This window comes from Tiliqua scincoides, chromosome 1 (genome assembly GCF_035046505.1).
Source record: "Tiliqua scincoides isolate rTilSci1 chromosome 1, rTilSci1.hap2, whole genome shotgun sequence".
Lineage (NCBI taxonomy): Eukaryota > Metazoa > Chordata > Lepidosauria > Squamata > Scincidae > Tiliqua > Tiliqua scincoides.
This window is the reverse complement of record NC_089821.1, coordinates 125293384-125306277: the sequence shown is the minus strand read 5'-3', so window position 1 is coordinate 125306277 and position 12894 is coordinate 125293384. Positions and strand designations below refer to the sequence as shown.

At 41.8% G+C, this 12894-nt stretch overlaps 1 protein-coding gene across 1 annotated transcript in view; it reads left to right on the top strand.

Moving 5' to 3' along the window:
• NDUFS1 (NADH:ubiquinone oxidoreductase core subunit S1) overlaps window positions 1–12894 on the top strand; it is a 32031-nt gene that overhangs the window by 16059 nt on the left and 3078 nt on the right. Inside the window, exons 11-15 of the mRNA XM_066623617.1 lie at window positions 52–197; window positions 1128–1256; window positions 2021–2150; window positions 3283–3443; window positions 5448–5602. Coding sequence (XP_066479714.1) covers window positions 52–197; window positions 1128–1256; window positions 2021–2150; window positions 3283–3443; window positions 5448–5602 — 721 coding nt within the window. The remainder of the gene's footprint in view (window positions 1–51; window positions 198–1127; window positions 1257–2020; window positions 2151–3282; window positions 3444–5447; window positions 5603–12894) is intronic.

Sequence of the window (12894 nt, the reverse complement as noted above, 5' to 3'; positions counted from 1 at the left end):
CTGTTTTCTTGGACTCCAGGTAGGCATTTTATTTGTATTTCTTCTTTGTAGCTTCAAGGCGTCCAAGGTAATGAGATAGCTGCAATTGCAGGAGGATTGGTTGATGCAGAAGCACTAGTAGCGCTCAAAGATTTGTTGAATAGAGTAAACTCGGACAACTTGTGCACTGAAGAGGTTTTCCCTACTGCAGGAGCTGGGTGAGATAATACAAATAGAGCTGTTTTATTAGGGGCTGATACAAAGAAAATGTTGAGTTGATACACAGTGGCAGGACTACAAGCTTTTGCATAGTAGAGAAATGCACGTAGGCTTGTTGGAGACAGATGTAGGTTACTAGGATAGAGTTTTTCAATTATAGTAGGGTGCCCAAACCCCAGCCCTGGGGCCACTTGCAGCCCTTGAGGACTCCCAATCCGGCCTGCAGGGAGCCCCCAGTCTCCAATGAGCCTTGGGTCCTCTGGAGACTTTCTGGATCCTGCACTGGCCTGACGCAACTGCTTTCAGCGTGGCGGCCAACTGTTCGACCTCTTGCATGAACTGTGGGGTGAAGGCTCCCTCCTCTGCTTGCTGTTTCACATCTGTGATGCAGAAGCAGCAGCAAAGGAAAGGCTGGCCTTGCTTTGTGCAAGGCCTTTTATAAACCTTGAGCTATTGCAAGACCTTCATTCATTCATATAAGTTCCATCTCTAATATATTCATTTATGTAAATTTATTCAAATTTGAAATGTCAATTTTTTTCTTGGTCCCCAATACAGTGTCTGAGAGATGATGTGAGCCTCTTGCTAAAAAGTTTGGACACCCCTGAGTTATAGGCTTCTAAAAACTGTACTACACAAAGTATGGTGCTACTTTTATTTTCCCATCCTGTTGTGAAAACTACAGTATATGATATGAAAGTTTAGTGCCATTTCTGTAGAGCACAGTGAAAATGCCTATAGAGTAGTAAAAATGCCATTTTAGCTAAGGGATTTACAATCCAAGAAAATTGTTTGGATCTAATGCTTTGTATTGAATATTTTGTGTTAAACATGGAAAAATTATTCTTGATAAAGCTATTTGAGTCCTTCCCATGGGAATGTCACCTCTCTCCAATTTTTTGCTGACTGTTTTGTGCATCTTGTTACAGAACAGACGTGCGATCAAACTACTTGCTTAATACCACGATTGCAGGTGTGGAAGAGGCTGATGTCCTGCTTCTGGTCGGCACTAATCCACGGTTTGAGGCACCACTGTTCAATGCCAGAATTCGTAAAAGGTTGGTGGTTTGCTAACTTAAAACCACATTCTAGAGATTTGCATTGAGATATTGCTTATATAGATATTTTGAAGGCTCTACCCTAGTTTTTAACATGATAGTATTGAAGTCAACTTAATATCGGTGGACATCATTGCCTTGTAGCTATTAATAGATTTTATGATCCAGTCCTATCCAGCACAGGAGCATCAATGCCATATGTCCACCACTGCATTTTGTGCTGGAATTGAGCAGGCTGGAATCTTATCGAAATAATGGGACATTTGTCCCCTTAGCCCACGTAAAGCCCCAGCCTGCTCAGTGGGTCTTGAGCCTGCGCCAGCTATTTTGCTGGCGCAGATTTGAGAAACCCTGTGTCAGGCTTTCGAGCCTGGGAGGGAAGATAGGATTTGGCAGAGGAGGCCTCTCCCTCCCCCCATTCTGTCCGCTCTCCACCCTCCCCCTGCCCATAATTGAGCCAATGCACTATAAATTGATCAACTGGTTACAATGAATTGTTACTAATTGTGTTCTGTGTTAAGCTACCCTTGAAAATCTGAACAGTTAAACCTAGTTTTTAGTAGCTGCTATCAGTTTAGTGGCGTCCTTTGCCTTAAAAATTAGGGTATCCTGCCTTTCATCATGTGCAGAACCCCTATCACATTAAGTGACTTCTTCATAAGGAACTCTCGCAGGATAATATATATTTGTCATTCAGACATGTTCGTCTGCACGTGATAAAAGGTTGTGTCTTAATGGTGTCTTCCATTTGCTCTATTTTCCAGTTGGTTACACAATGAGCTAAAAGTAGCTCTTGTGGGAAGCCAGGTTGACTTGACTTACACCTATGATCATCTGGGAGATTCTCCACAACTACTCCTGGACATTGCTTCAGAAAAACACCCATTCAGCAAGGTACTTTTAAAAAGAATTCTGCTGGTCTTGGGACTATGGCACAAAGTCAGTTCCTTGTGAGAGTGGATGGTAAAGGGGTGATATTCAGTACACAAGTACAGGATATTAAGTCATACTAGATATGCTTATGAATGTATCCAGTGCACTGTTCATATCTCAAGGTTGGCTGATCTAGGTCTGCACTGAATTAGCACTGGTTTAGGATGGAGACTGTCTTTATAGTAATAATGCTGAAATGCCCACTGATCAAATTGGGCTGCAATCCTATACTTGTTTATTTGGGAGTGAGTCCCTTTTACTTCCACTCTTTGGGGCTACTTCTAAAGAGACAGGCATAGAATATTGCTTAGTGTGCCTAAGTTGAAAGTTACTTCCTTTTTGTAAAGCAGCATTGTTGTGTTCAGCAAAGCAGTGTTCTCCTCCTCCTTTCACAGAGATGAATGCAATATTGAAAACCCTAAATTTTGTGGTAGCTAAAAAAGATAGATGTCAAAGTCTGTTGTATTGTCATCAGCAGAAAACAAAGTGTTCCCTTTTCTGCAGTCAGAATTCAAGCCACAAGTTTCTCTCCAAAACCATTTAAGCCAAAGAGCAGTTGGTTTAAAATTCTCTTCCAAATGACCATCTAAGGAGCCCCAAAAGGTGCATAAGAGCAAGCTTCTAGCTGTTCAGGTTGGGAAGACCTACATGGCTAAGCTGTATTACTGCTGGACTGCACTATTGAGCTAATTGGGAGAAATACTACTGTCAGAGCTGACCTTGTTATATAAACCCAGTTTTGTTTGAGAGGCTGCATTGACTCTGTTTCATTCCTGTTTAAGTTCTGGTGGAGGGTCAGGTTGCCAGAGAGTGAGCCAGATTGGGGGCTGAGAACCTGCAAGGCATGCATCCCTGCTCTCATAGCCATGCAGAGAGTGGCTCTCTGGTAAGCTAGGGACTAGTGGCAGCAGAACAGCGACCAGATGGGTTGACATCCTGGGTCAGATGTTTATAACAGAACCTCATGTATATACAAGGATGTGGAATTGCAAACTGCTTTTAAAACGTTTTATTTGAAAATGGGCTCTTGATCCAATATCCAAGTAGTAGGGTGATTTTCCCACTCTCTTGCCTCTTCAATTTCTTCCCATAGGTCCTGAACCAGGCTAAGAAACCAATGGTTGTGGTTGGCAGTGCAGCACTTCAGCGTGGTGATGGAGCAGCTATTCATTCAGCCATTTCCACCATTGCACAAAATGCTAGGACAAAAAGTGGAGTTGGTACTGACTGGAAAGTCATGAACATTCTTCATAGGTGTGTATGAAGTTTCTCTATTTTTTGTTCCCCCCCCCCCCGGTGAAGATTTCCTGGTACCAGTGGCTCAAGTAGAAAATGATGGATGCAAACTGACAAAACTGCTATTTCTTTTCCAAGCAAACATTTCAACGAACAGAGCAAATTGGTAACTAAAATGGGGGATATATCAGCAATATTTGCAGTAGGACATGCCCAAATAGTGAAATTTCTATTGAGCACATGGTACAAGTGCTTCCTGTATATATTTGCCCCAAATTAAGCCACAAGAGGAAGGGCCCTTTCAAAATCATTTTGTCATTTCACGTACTTCTATGAATTGTAGTCTAGAACTTAAAAAGTATTTTTGTCTTGATAGCTTTCAGAATATTTTATGGATCTGACTGAGTAGCATGGTGCTATGAAATCATGAGTATGTTAGAATTACTCAGAATAACTGTGCATGTTATGAAAACTTCCATCTATACATTTTATCATTTATTCATACTGCAACCCTTTCCCAAAAGCTATGCTGCTTTGTTATTGTATATTATTGCCTCCATGGCAAACCACTAAAACTCTAAGGCCGGGGTCTCCAAAATCCGGCCCAGGGGCCAGATGTAGCCTGCGATGAGCCTCTATCTGGCCCGTGGCCAGCCTCGTCTCCTGAACGCATCTGGCCCACTTGACGGAACATGATTGGAGCTGTGCTCTGGTTGCATCTGGAGGGGATTCTAAGGGCCAGAGAGATTGAATGAGCCCGTGCATTCATTTATTCACTCATCTAAGTTTCATCTCTTATATAAATTTTATATTTAAATTTTTTTCTGGCCCTCTACACCGTGCCAGATATTTGATGCGGCCCTCTGGCCAAAAACTCTGGAGACCCCTGCTCTAAGGACTCAATCCTATCCAGCTTTCCAATGCCGGTGCAGCCGCAATGCAGCCATGAGGAAAAGGAACATTCTCTTACCCGGAGGAGGAAGCCTTTGTGACTGTCCCTGTGCTGCAGGATGCAGTACGTGCCCTATTGACACGGCTGCACCAGCACTGGAAAATTGGATAGGATTTGGCCTCAAGGCTCTTACTTTTTTTTAACAAACCTTTTGTAACAATTCATTTTCATTAGTGTAGATTCTTTTAATGCAGGGGTCTTCAAATCCCAGCCCAGGGGCCAGATGTGGCCCACGGCTAGCCTCTATCCAGCCTGCAGCCAGCCTCTGACCCCTGAGAGCCTCTGGCCCAGTTGACCAAACACAACCGGAGTTGTGCTTGTGGGGTGGGGAAATGGGGGTGCTTTTAAGTGTGTGCTTTATTTCTTGGACTGTGCTCGTTCTTAGAGAAGTCCTGGACATTTGAGCCCATTCATTTATTCATTAATCCAAGTTCCATCTCTATTGTATTTAAATATTTTTTTTTTCCGGTCCTCGACACTGTTCCAGATATTTGATGTGGCCCTTCAGCCAAAAAGTTTAGAGACCCCTGCTTTAATGGAAAGAACAATATTTGTTTCTGAATGAAAAAAGATGTTTATATTGGACACCCTCACAAATCTTAGATGTATTAGTGAGGGCCCAATCCTATCCAATTTTTCAGTGCCAGTGCAGCTGTGCAAATGGGGTGTGCGCTGCATCTGGTGTTGGGTAGGCAGTAATAGAGGCCCCCTCAAAGTATGGGAACACTTGCTCCCTTACCTCAGGGCTGCACTGGTGCTGGAAAGTTGGATAGGATTGGGCCCTGAGTCAGTAATACAACCTATTGTAATTTGAAGTGAGAATTTCTACAAATTCTCATTTTTTAGGACCTGCGTATAGCCAACATAATTTGACCTGTTTGATATAACTGCCTGAATATTCCAAATCTTCTTGCAGAAAGTCATATACTGTGTTACAAACAGTTTGCATTTCCTGGTTTTATTTAGTATATTTGACATTATCTTATGTAATCAGTCTTTCTGTCCAATAGAACTGGTTTGCAGTTGAAAAGGAAATTTATCTGTTAAGCGCTAGTCATTTTCTTCTGTAGGGTTGCAAGCCAAGTTGCTGCACTTGACCTAGGTTACAAACCAGGTGTGGATGCAATACGAAAGAATCCTCCCAAAGTGCTGTACCTCTTAGGGGCAGATGCTGGTTGCATTACTCGTCAAGATCTGCCCAAGCACTGTCTTGTCATCTATCAGGGTAAGCAGCACTATAATAATACTTTGCCTACATTTTGCTCCTAAATGCATGGTCTAGATTTTAATAAAAGAAATTTAAAACAATGAAGCATAAACTATAAAGACCCGAATGCATTTTTGATTCAGGCTTTTCTCAGATTTCAAGGCACACACGTATGCCACTGCTTTTTCCAATTGTTCTTGAAATGATTTTCTTCTGATGTTTGCCTGCTCTCCCCCCGTCTTCGCATAAGTTCAAGCCCCGCTTGATGATGGGGATGCTAGTCCACATCCCTGTTAAGTAGTGCATGACGGTACTTTGAAAACACGGTTTTCTCATTCAACTTCTGCTTTTTCCAGAAGAATGTCTAATGGACTTTAGCTTTGACTGTAGTCTCTTCCAAATTCAGTATCGATGACTTAAAGGTCAGCAGAGATGGAAAATGGGTGATAACCTTACAAATGTCTCTATCTTCTTGCAAGTAGCAAGAACTATATAATTGCCAGAGTGGCTCTCTATTGGGATCCTACAAAATCTGTATTGGTATGTTGGGGAATTCACATTAAGAGCTATGACAGTTAAGTGCCTTCACTTTCTACCATAACAAACAGCCCCCATGCAGAAACTATCCAGAATATTATGCTTGTGCAGTGTGCACAGGTGCAAAACATGATCCCTCCTCCAGAGCTGTTGATTTCTCTTCATCCCCCCACCAGCTACTGCTGAAGACTTTTGGTAACAACATGAGATGTAGTGGGAAGGGGCTAATAACTGGAAACAATGAGGCAAATAGCTAGCAAAATGCGCCTCTGCTAGTGGTTCCTCTCCAAGTGTCTGGTAATACGCTTTTCCCGCACTACATCTCATTCTGTTGAGTGTCCCTGGATCATCTAGCAGCTGCTTTTTGTGTTGGAGGTCTGGCAACTTTGCTAAAGAAGGTGCCTTGCATCAGCACAACACTAGATGCTATCAACTGTTTTAGAGGGGAAAAAACCCCATCCAATGAGTAGGTTACCTAGAATAAGGAGGTGGTGTCTGGAAAAACATTCATGGACCCAACAGAGGGAGGCTGGAAGTGACAGGATGAGGAAGTATTGGTTGCAGTAGATTGGGTAAAAGCACAGCTAGCACCTTGGCCTCTGCTAGATTTACTGGCCTGCAACTGTCTCCAAGAAGTGCAAACTGCCCAAATTTATGTCCCCTCAACAAAGCAACTGCCAAAGCCCTTTGGCAACAGTATATGTTGGGGGAGGGATGCTGCAAGTGGTTTGGCCTCAAGAGCATTGATACATGCAGACTTTCTGATAGCTTGTCTAAGAAATTGACTGGTGCGGGTCATATCTGAGAAATTGCTACATGTACATGTGACTTTTCACTCTGTGTGTAGTACAAAATGAAATGGCACTAAAGGAAGCAGTTTTATTGAAGCAGTTTTATTTACAGTACATAAATATGTACAAAATATTAAGTCTTCCCTTGGTAAAGAAATATCTGCAAGCAATAACTTGAACGTATGACTAGGTGTATGATACATGCAACAAGGCTATAGCTAAAAGACAAAATGGGATATCAAAATTCAGGGCTTCAAATGCAGACTTAAGCCAAAGAGCACAAGTATCACTAGGGAAGAACTATAAAACCAGGATCAGTTGAGCAGAGGAATTTAATGTTGAGAGGTTGTAGTGTTATTTACTTTGAGAGAATAATTTCAATTAGTTCTAAGCATAATCTATATTTCTTTTTTGTTAAATGCAATAGACATTTGCAAGAATTAGTGTTACCAAAAAGGCTGTTTTGTTTAGGGGAATTATTTATATTAGCCTTCTGGAAACTTTTGGGACCATAGGCTGGATACAAGACAGCGTAGAGCAAAGAAATCTCTTGTTTAGCTTAATGAGACTGGGAGAAAGGTAACTTTCAATCAAAGGATTATATTTTTATTACAAAAATACACAAAGGTAAAACATAATACACATAGAGAATCGATAAGTATAGATTTCTAGTACTGGTCTGGTGTACCTAACTAGTGGTGGATGCGTGTGCTATGTATTTTGGGGTGCATCCGAAAAAGAATCAGAAATGGACAGAAAGTAGGGAGGTATTATAGGGGTTCCTTAATCTGCTAAACCCAGTTGCTGACTAAAGATAGGGGAGCAGGGAGGAATAGGTAGGGAAGAAGGGGGGGAGTTTAGACGCAACGATATATTTACCTGTCCGGGGGGGGGGGGAGTTGGAGGAAGAGTCTGGCCACTCTGGCCGGTGGGCAGTCAGAGCGACAGCATGTGCTCTGAGTTCTCTCTTATAAGTTGTCTTTTGCCCTGGAAGTTGATCTAAACTGACCGGAAGTATCCCAGAGCTGTGGGCATGCTCAGTAACACACAATGGTACACGTGGAGTATGTAAAGAAAAGGTGGAAGGGTCCAGAACTCAGTTATCAGCAAAAGCTTGGCTCTGGGGGAGGGAGGCAATTTGCATAAGGTGCTTAAAGAGTGTTAAAGCTACAACAAAAGAACAATAGACTTCCTCCTCCATAGGTGCATGCTTGTTTTGCATAATCAGGAGACACAGTGATTAGGTTATACATTGACCTGCAAGGAATTGGGAGTTTGTGTAATTCATGTGTTTGCAGCTTGGCCATGGCCCCTTAGAAACATGTGCTGGGGGAGGAGTGGCCTGCTTGCTTGGTCTGCATAGTCCAAAATACATAACTAGATATAAAAACAAAACTTGGAAGGGAAAAAGGGGATTTTCACGTAACAGGATTCCCCGCCTTGGGGCCGAGATCACGTGAGTGGTCTCATGGCCCCACACCAAATCAAACTAATTAAAACACATTGAGACAAGATTATTGCACAAAAAAAACAACATCAATAATAAAAATTATCTTGTGAATATAATAAAATCTCTTGTACTTGAGAAATCATGTATGCCTACAAACACAGCTCATTAGTATGGTGCCTTGTGTATGGGGCGGTACAGAGCAGCTTGTCACCAGCATCAGGGTGGCGAAGTTGTGGTCTTCCTCGAAGGGGTGTCGTCTGGCACAGCTGAAACTCAAGAAGGTTGTGGATCCCGTTGCATACCTTGGACCTATTCATCTGGAGCGATCGCCATGGCGTGCAGTCACCTTGTTGCCTTGCTGTCTCGCTGAGAGAGAGTCCACAGGCTGAGTGAAAAGTCAGATTGTTCTGACAGCCATGCTGCTTCCAAGAGAGGTACAGTCCAACAGAGCATGGGTCCAGCTTGTCTTGCAGTCCACGCCAGAGTTTCCAGGGATGCGAGGTTGCTCAACTTGTGTCCACAGATGGATGCTTGAGGTGTCTTTTTCTTTCCCTGCCTAGCTAATAAGACATCAAGTACACCAGATAATGCTGAGCATTCATGATTTCTGAGGGTACCAAGAGCTAAACACATTAAAAAAAAACAACTTTAAGAAAAACCATAACTCTGTCTTGCTTGGAGATCTGTTGGTTTTAGCTATAGAGTTCATAGAGAAATGTTTCTTGATGCAAAAACTTCTCCTGCTCACTGCATCTCAGGTTGCCTTGCTTGGAACAGAATACATGAGGTAGACTTGTTGGGATTACATTTACATGAATACAGGTTACATGCATAAGGTGTATAGAGATTGTGAAGAGAGAGAGAGAAGAGATTTTGAAATTTATATTCACCCAATTTGTGCTTCGAACCAGATTAGCATTGGATAGCCAATTTCTCTATAAACTGGACTTGACTGAGAAACAGAAGGGCTGATAAACATTCTGAGTCTCACACTGTCCATCAGTTAAAGTGTCTGTTGTGGGTGACATACAACAGGCAAAGTGAGGTATTATTTGTAAATAAACGACATAAATTGTCCTGAGAATACTTGTACTATAAAAGGAAATCACTTCATATAGGCTCATTGCTCAGCTCCTGTGAAGGAATTTGAGATTCAAGTAAATTTTTGTTCTTTGGAGGACATTTGTCCTTTGGAGGACATGTCCTCGTTCCTTTTCCTTTGTCCTTACTTGCTGTTGAAGCAAAAAAAAGGGTTAAAACTAAAAGATAGCCTTTGCTAAATTAGGCAGTAGAGGTTCTGCTTTGTTTGCTTCTTGCATTAAGTTACTGAAACAAAAAAATTAAAAACACAAAAGATTGCTACTCATTTGCACTCTGTGCATGCCCTGAGGCACCAAGATTAGGAGGGTTCCTCCTGCTTTTCTTTTCATTAGGAACAATGCATTGGCTTCTTGCATTGCTTACATAAGATCTAGAAAGTTTCAAGGAAACATAAAGTTATTAGTAAAACTTTTGTTGCTGGCACAGTGGCAGGGAGTTCCAACGGCCACTATAATCTAAACTTTTAGCATCAAAGAAGAAAAAAAAATGTTAAAATGCATTTTACACGCACATGGTTTATTCTTTTCTCCAACGATAATGTCTTCTTTGGAGTGGAAATCTTCCACTCCCTATGGTTCCATTTTCCCTAATTCTAGGTTTGAAATTTATTTCTTCTTGGCTGATGGAAGAGATGACTGAAGACTGCTCTCTTCCTGCTTTAGCAGCCATGTGTCCATATGGACTTCTGCCTACTGGAGCTTTCCTATTATACTTCTGCCTGTTCAAAACATCAGAAAAATCTTGTCCTAAAAGAAATGATGTAGGTGTGTCTGAATGTACAGCCACAACACGTGTACCTTTCCATCCTTTAAATTCTAAATGCACCTTTGCTTTAGGTACAAAAATCTCTGGACTTTCATAAGGCTTTACCTTATATGTTTCTCCAGGTAAAATCTGACATTCTTTCACTAAGTTTCTATGAATTGAGGTCAGTCTGGCTCCAGAATCTATGTGTCCCCGTATCTTTTTCCCATTAATAGTCAAAAAAACTTGATTTTTACTAGGAGGGGGCTTGGAAGTGCAAGCACTGAAGAACATCATGGGGAAAACTGGTTCTGAGGCAGATGGCTCTACCTGTTGGACAGCTGCCACAGGCTCAGGAGCTCTGGGACTGTATTTTGTGGCTAAATCCCTTAACTCTTCCAGAGTAGCTCTGTCCCATAACTCTTTTGGAACTTTCCTCTCTGCCAGGTCTTTCCTGAGGTAAGCTTTAAGCTCTTCTCGTTCTTTGTTCCTTTCGGGGGAGTTATTTCTTTCTCTGCTCTGATTCTGACTGTAAAATGGATTGAAATCCTGGTTCCCATTGCTCTCCCAATTTTGATTATCATTTTCATATGGAGAGTGAGAGCCATAATTAGAGTAAGTTACTGCCTGGATTGGTTCTTCTTGGATAAAGGGATTAACTGAGCACTGTGTCTCTCCTTCCCATTGAGGGTTAAATGGAGACTTTTGCTCTGATTCAAAAATTTCTTCTGTGTCTCTTTCCCATTGAGGGTTAAATGGAGACTCTGGCTCTGATTCAAGGGTTTCTTCCCCTTGGATAAAGGGATTAACTGGGTACTGTGTCTCTCCTTCCCATTGAGGGTTAAATGGAGACTTAGCCCTTGGATCAGAGGGCCAAATTTGCTCTGATTTGAAAATTTCTTCATTCCCATAGACTGAGGCTATTGCAGCTCTGTGTGAGTTTAGAGCCTCTTTTAATTGCTGTATTTCCTTCTGGCAACTCACGTGGCTTACAGACTGTTTGTTTTGTTGGGCCTGGGTCATGAGTTTTAACACTAAATTTCTGGTTTGTTCAAGATCCTCCTCTAGCTTTCTATTGTCTCGTTCATATTTTTCTATTGACTTTTTCCTTTCTATGGTGTAAATGGCAAGTTTGTTTGTGTAATGTTGTAACTGCCTGTTCAGATCAGTTATCCTAGCCTCTTTCTCTGCTATCTTCTCTAACTGAATCTCTTGATCTCTTTTAAATTCTGCTATCTGGGCATCTTTTATTTCTATGCTTTCCTGGAAAGTCAAAATACCATTCCACAAAACATGAGCAAAAACTGCATCCTTCTTAGCCCCTCTTGGTCTGTATTTCTTTTTGAATTCTTCACAAAGATCAACTATTTTTCCACAAATATCATTGCTTTCAAAGCAGCCCAATTTCCATGGATTCTGTCCTTTTTTTCCTAACCATTTCTCTATACAATTAACTCCTGAACTTGTGTACAAGTTCTGGGTTTCTTTAGATTCTGCTTCATTCATTTTCATGGTTTTGTTTTTCCTCTCATATATTGTGCTTGCTAATTGCTTCAGTTAAAAGCACACTGGGAAGGAATTTTTATTGAGGCTTGCTTGCTCTTAAGGAGCAAACAGCTGACTCCTTTTAGCAGGATCAAGAGCAAAAAGTGAGTACTGGAGGGTCTGCTTCTTGCAGACTGTAACCAGAGCCACGGGTGTAAAATTTTCCTGGTCTGCATGCAGGTAGTCCACCCAACTCCAAAAATCACAAATCTGTGAGTCTAGCGTTTCTCAAGTCTATGTTCCTACTCCCTATGCTTTTTCCTTTAACATTCAGCAAGGTTTTTCCTAGCATCTCCAAAAGGATCTTTGCAGAACTACTGTCTGATCCTGTGTTAGCTCTGACACACTGGCATCACCAACACATGCCTGCCCAGCTTTCTCCACCAATAATAATGTTACCAAAAAGGCTGTTTTGTTTAGGGGAATTATTTATATTAGCCTTCTGGAAACTTTTGGGACCATAGGCTGGATACAAGACAGCGTAGAGCAAAGAAATCTCTTGTTTAGCTTAATGAGACTGGGAGAAAGGTAACTTTCAATCAAAGGATTATATTTTTATTACAAAAATACACAAAGGTAAAACATAATACACATAGAGAATCGATAAGTATAGATTTCTAGTACTGGTCTGGTGTACCTAACTAGTGGTGGATGCGTGTGCTATGTATTTTGGGGTGCATCCGAAAAAGAATCAGAAATGGACAGAAAGTAGGGAGGTATTATAGGGGTTCCTTAATCTGCTAAACCCAGTTGCTGACTAAAGATAGGGGAGCAGGGAGGAATAGGTAGGGAAGAAGGGGGGGAGTTTAGACGCAACGATATATTTACCTGTCCGGGGGGGGGGGGGAGTTGGAGGAAGAGTCTGGCCACTCTGGCCGGTGGGCAGTCAGAGCGACAGCATGTGCTCTGAGTTCTCTCTTATAAGTTGTCTTTTGCCCTGGAAGTTGATCTAAACTGACCGGAAGTATCCCAGAGCTGTGGGCATGCTCAGTAACACACAATGGTACACGTGGAGTATGTAAAGAAAAGGTGGAAGGGTCCAGAACTCAGTTATCAGCAAAAGCTTGGCTCTGGGGGAGGGAGGCAATTTGCATAAGGTGCTTAAAGAGTGTTAAAGCTACAACAAAAGAACAATAGACTTC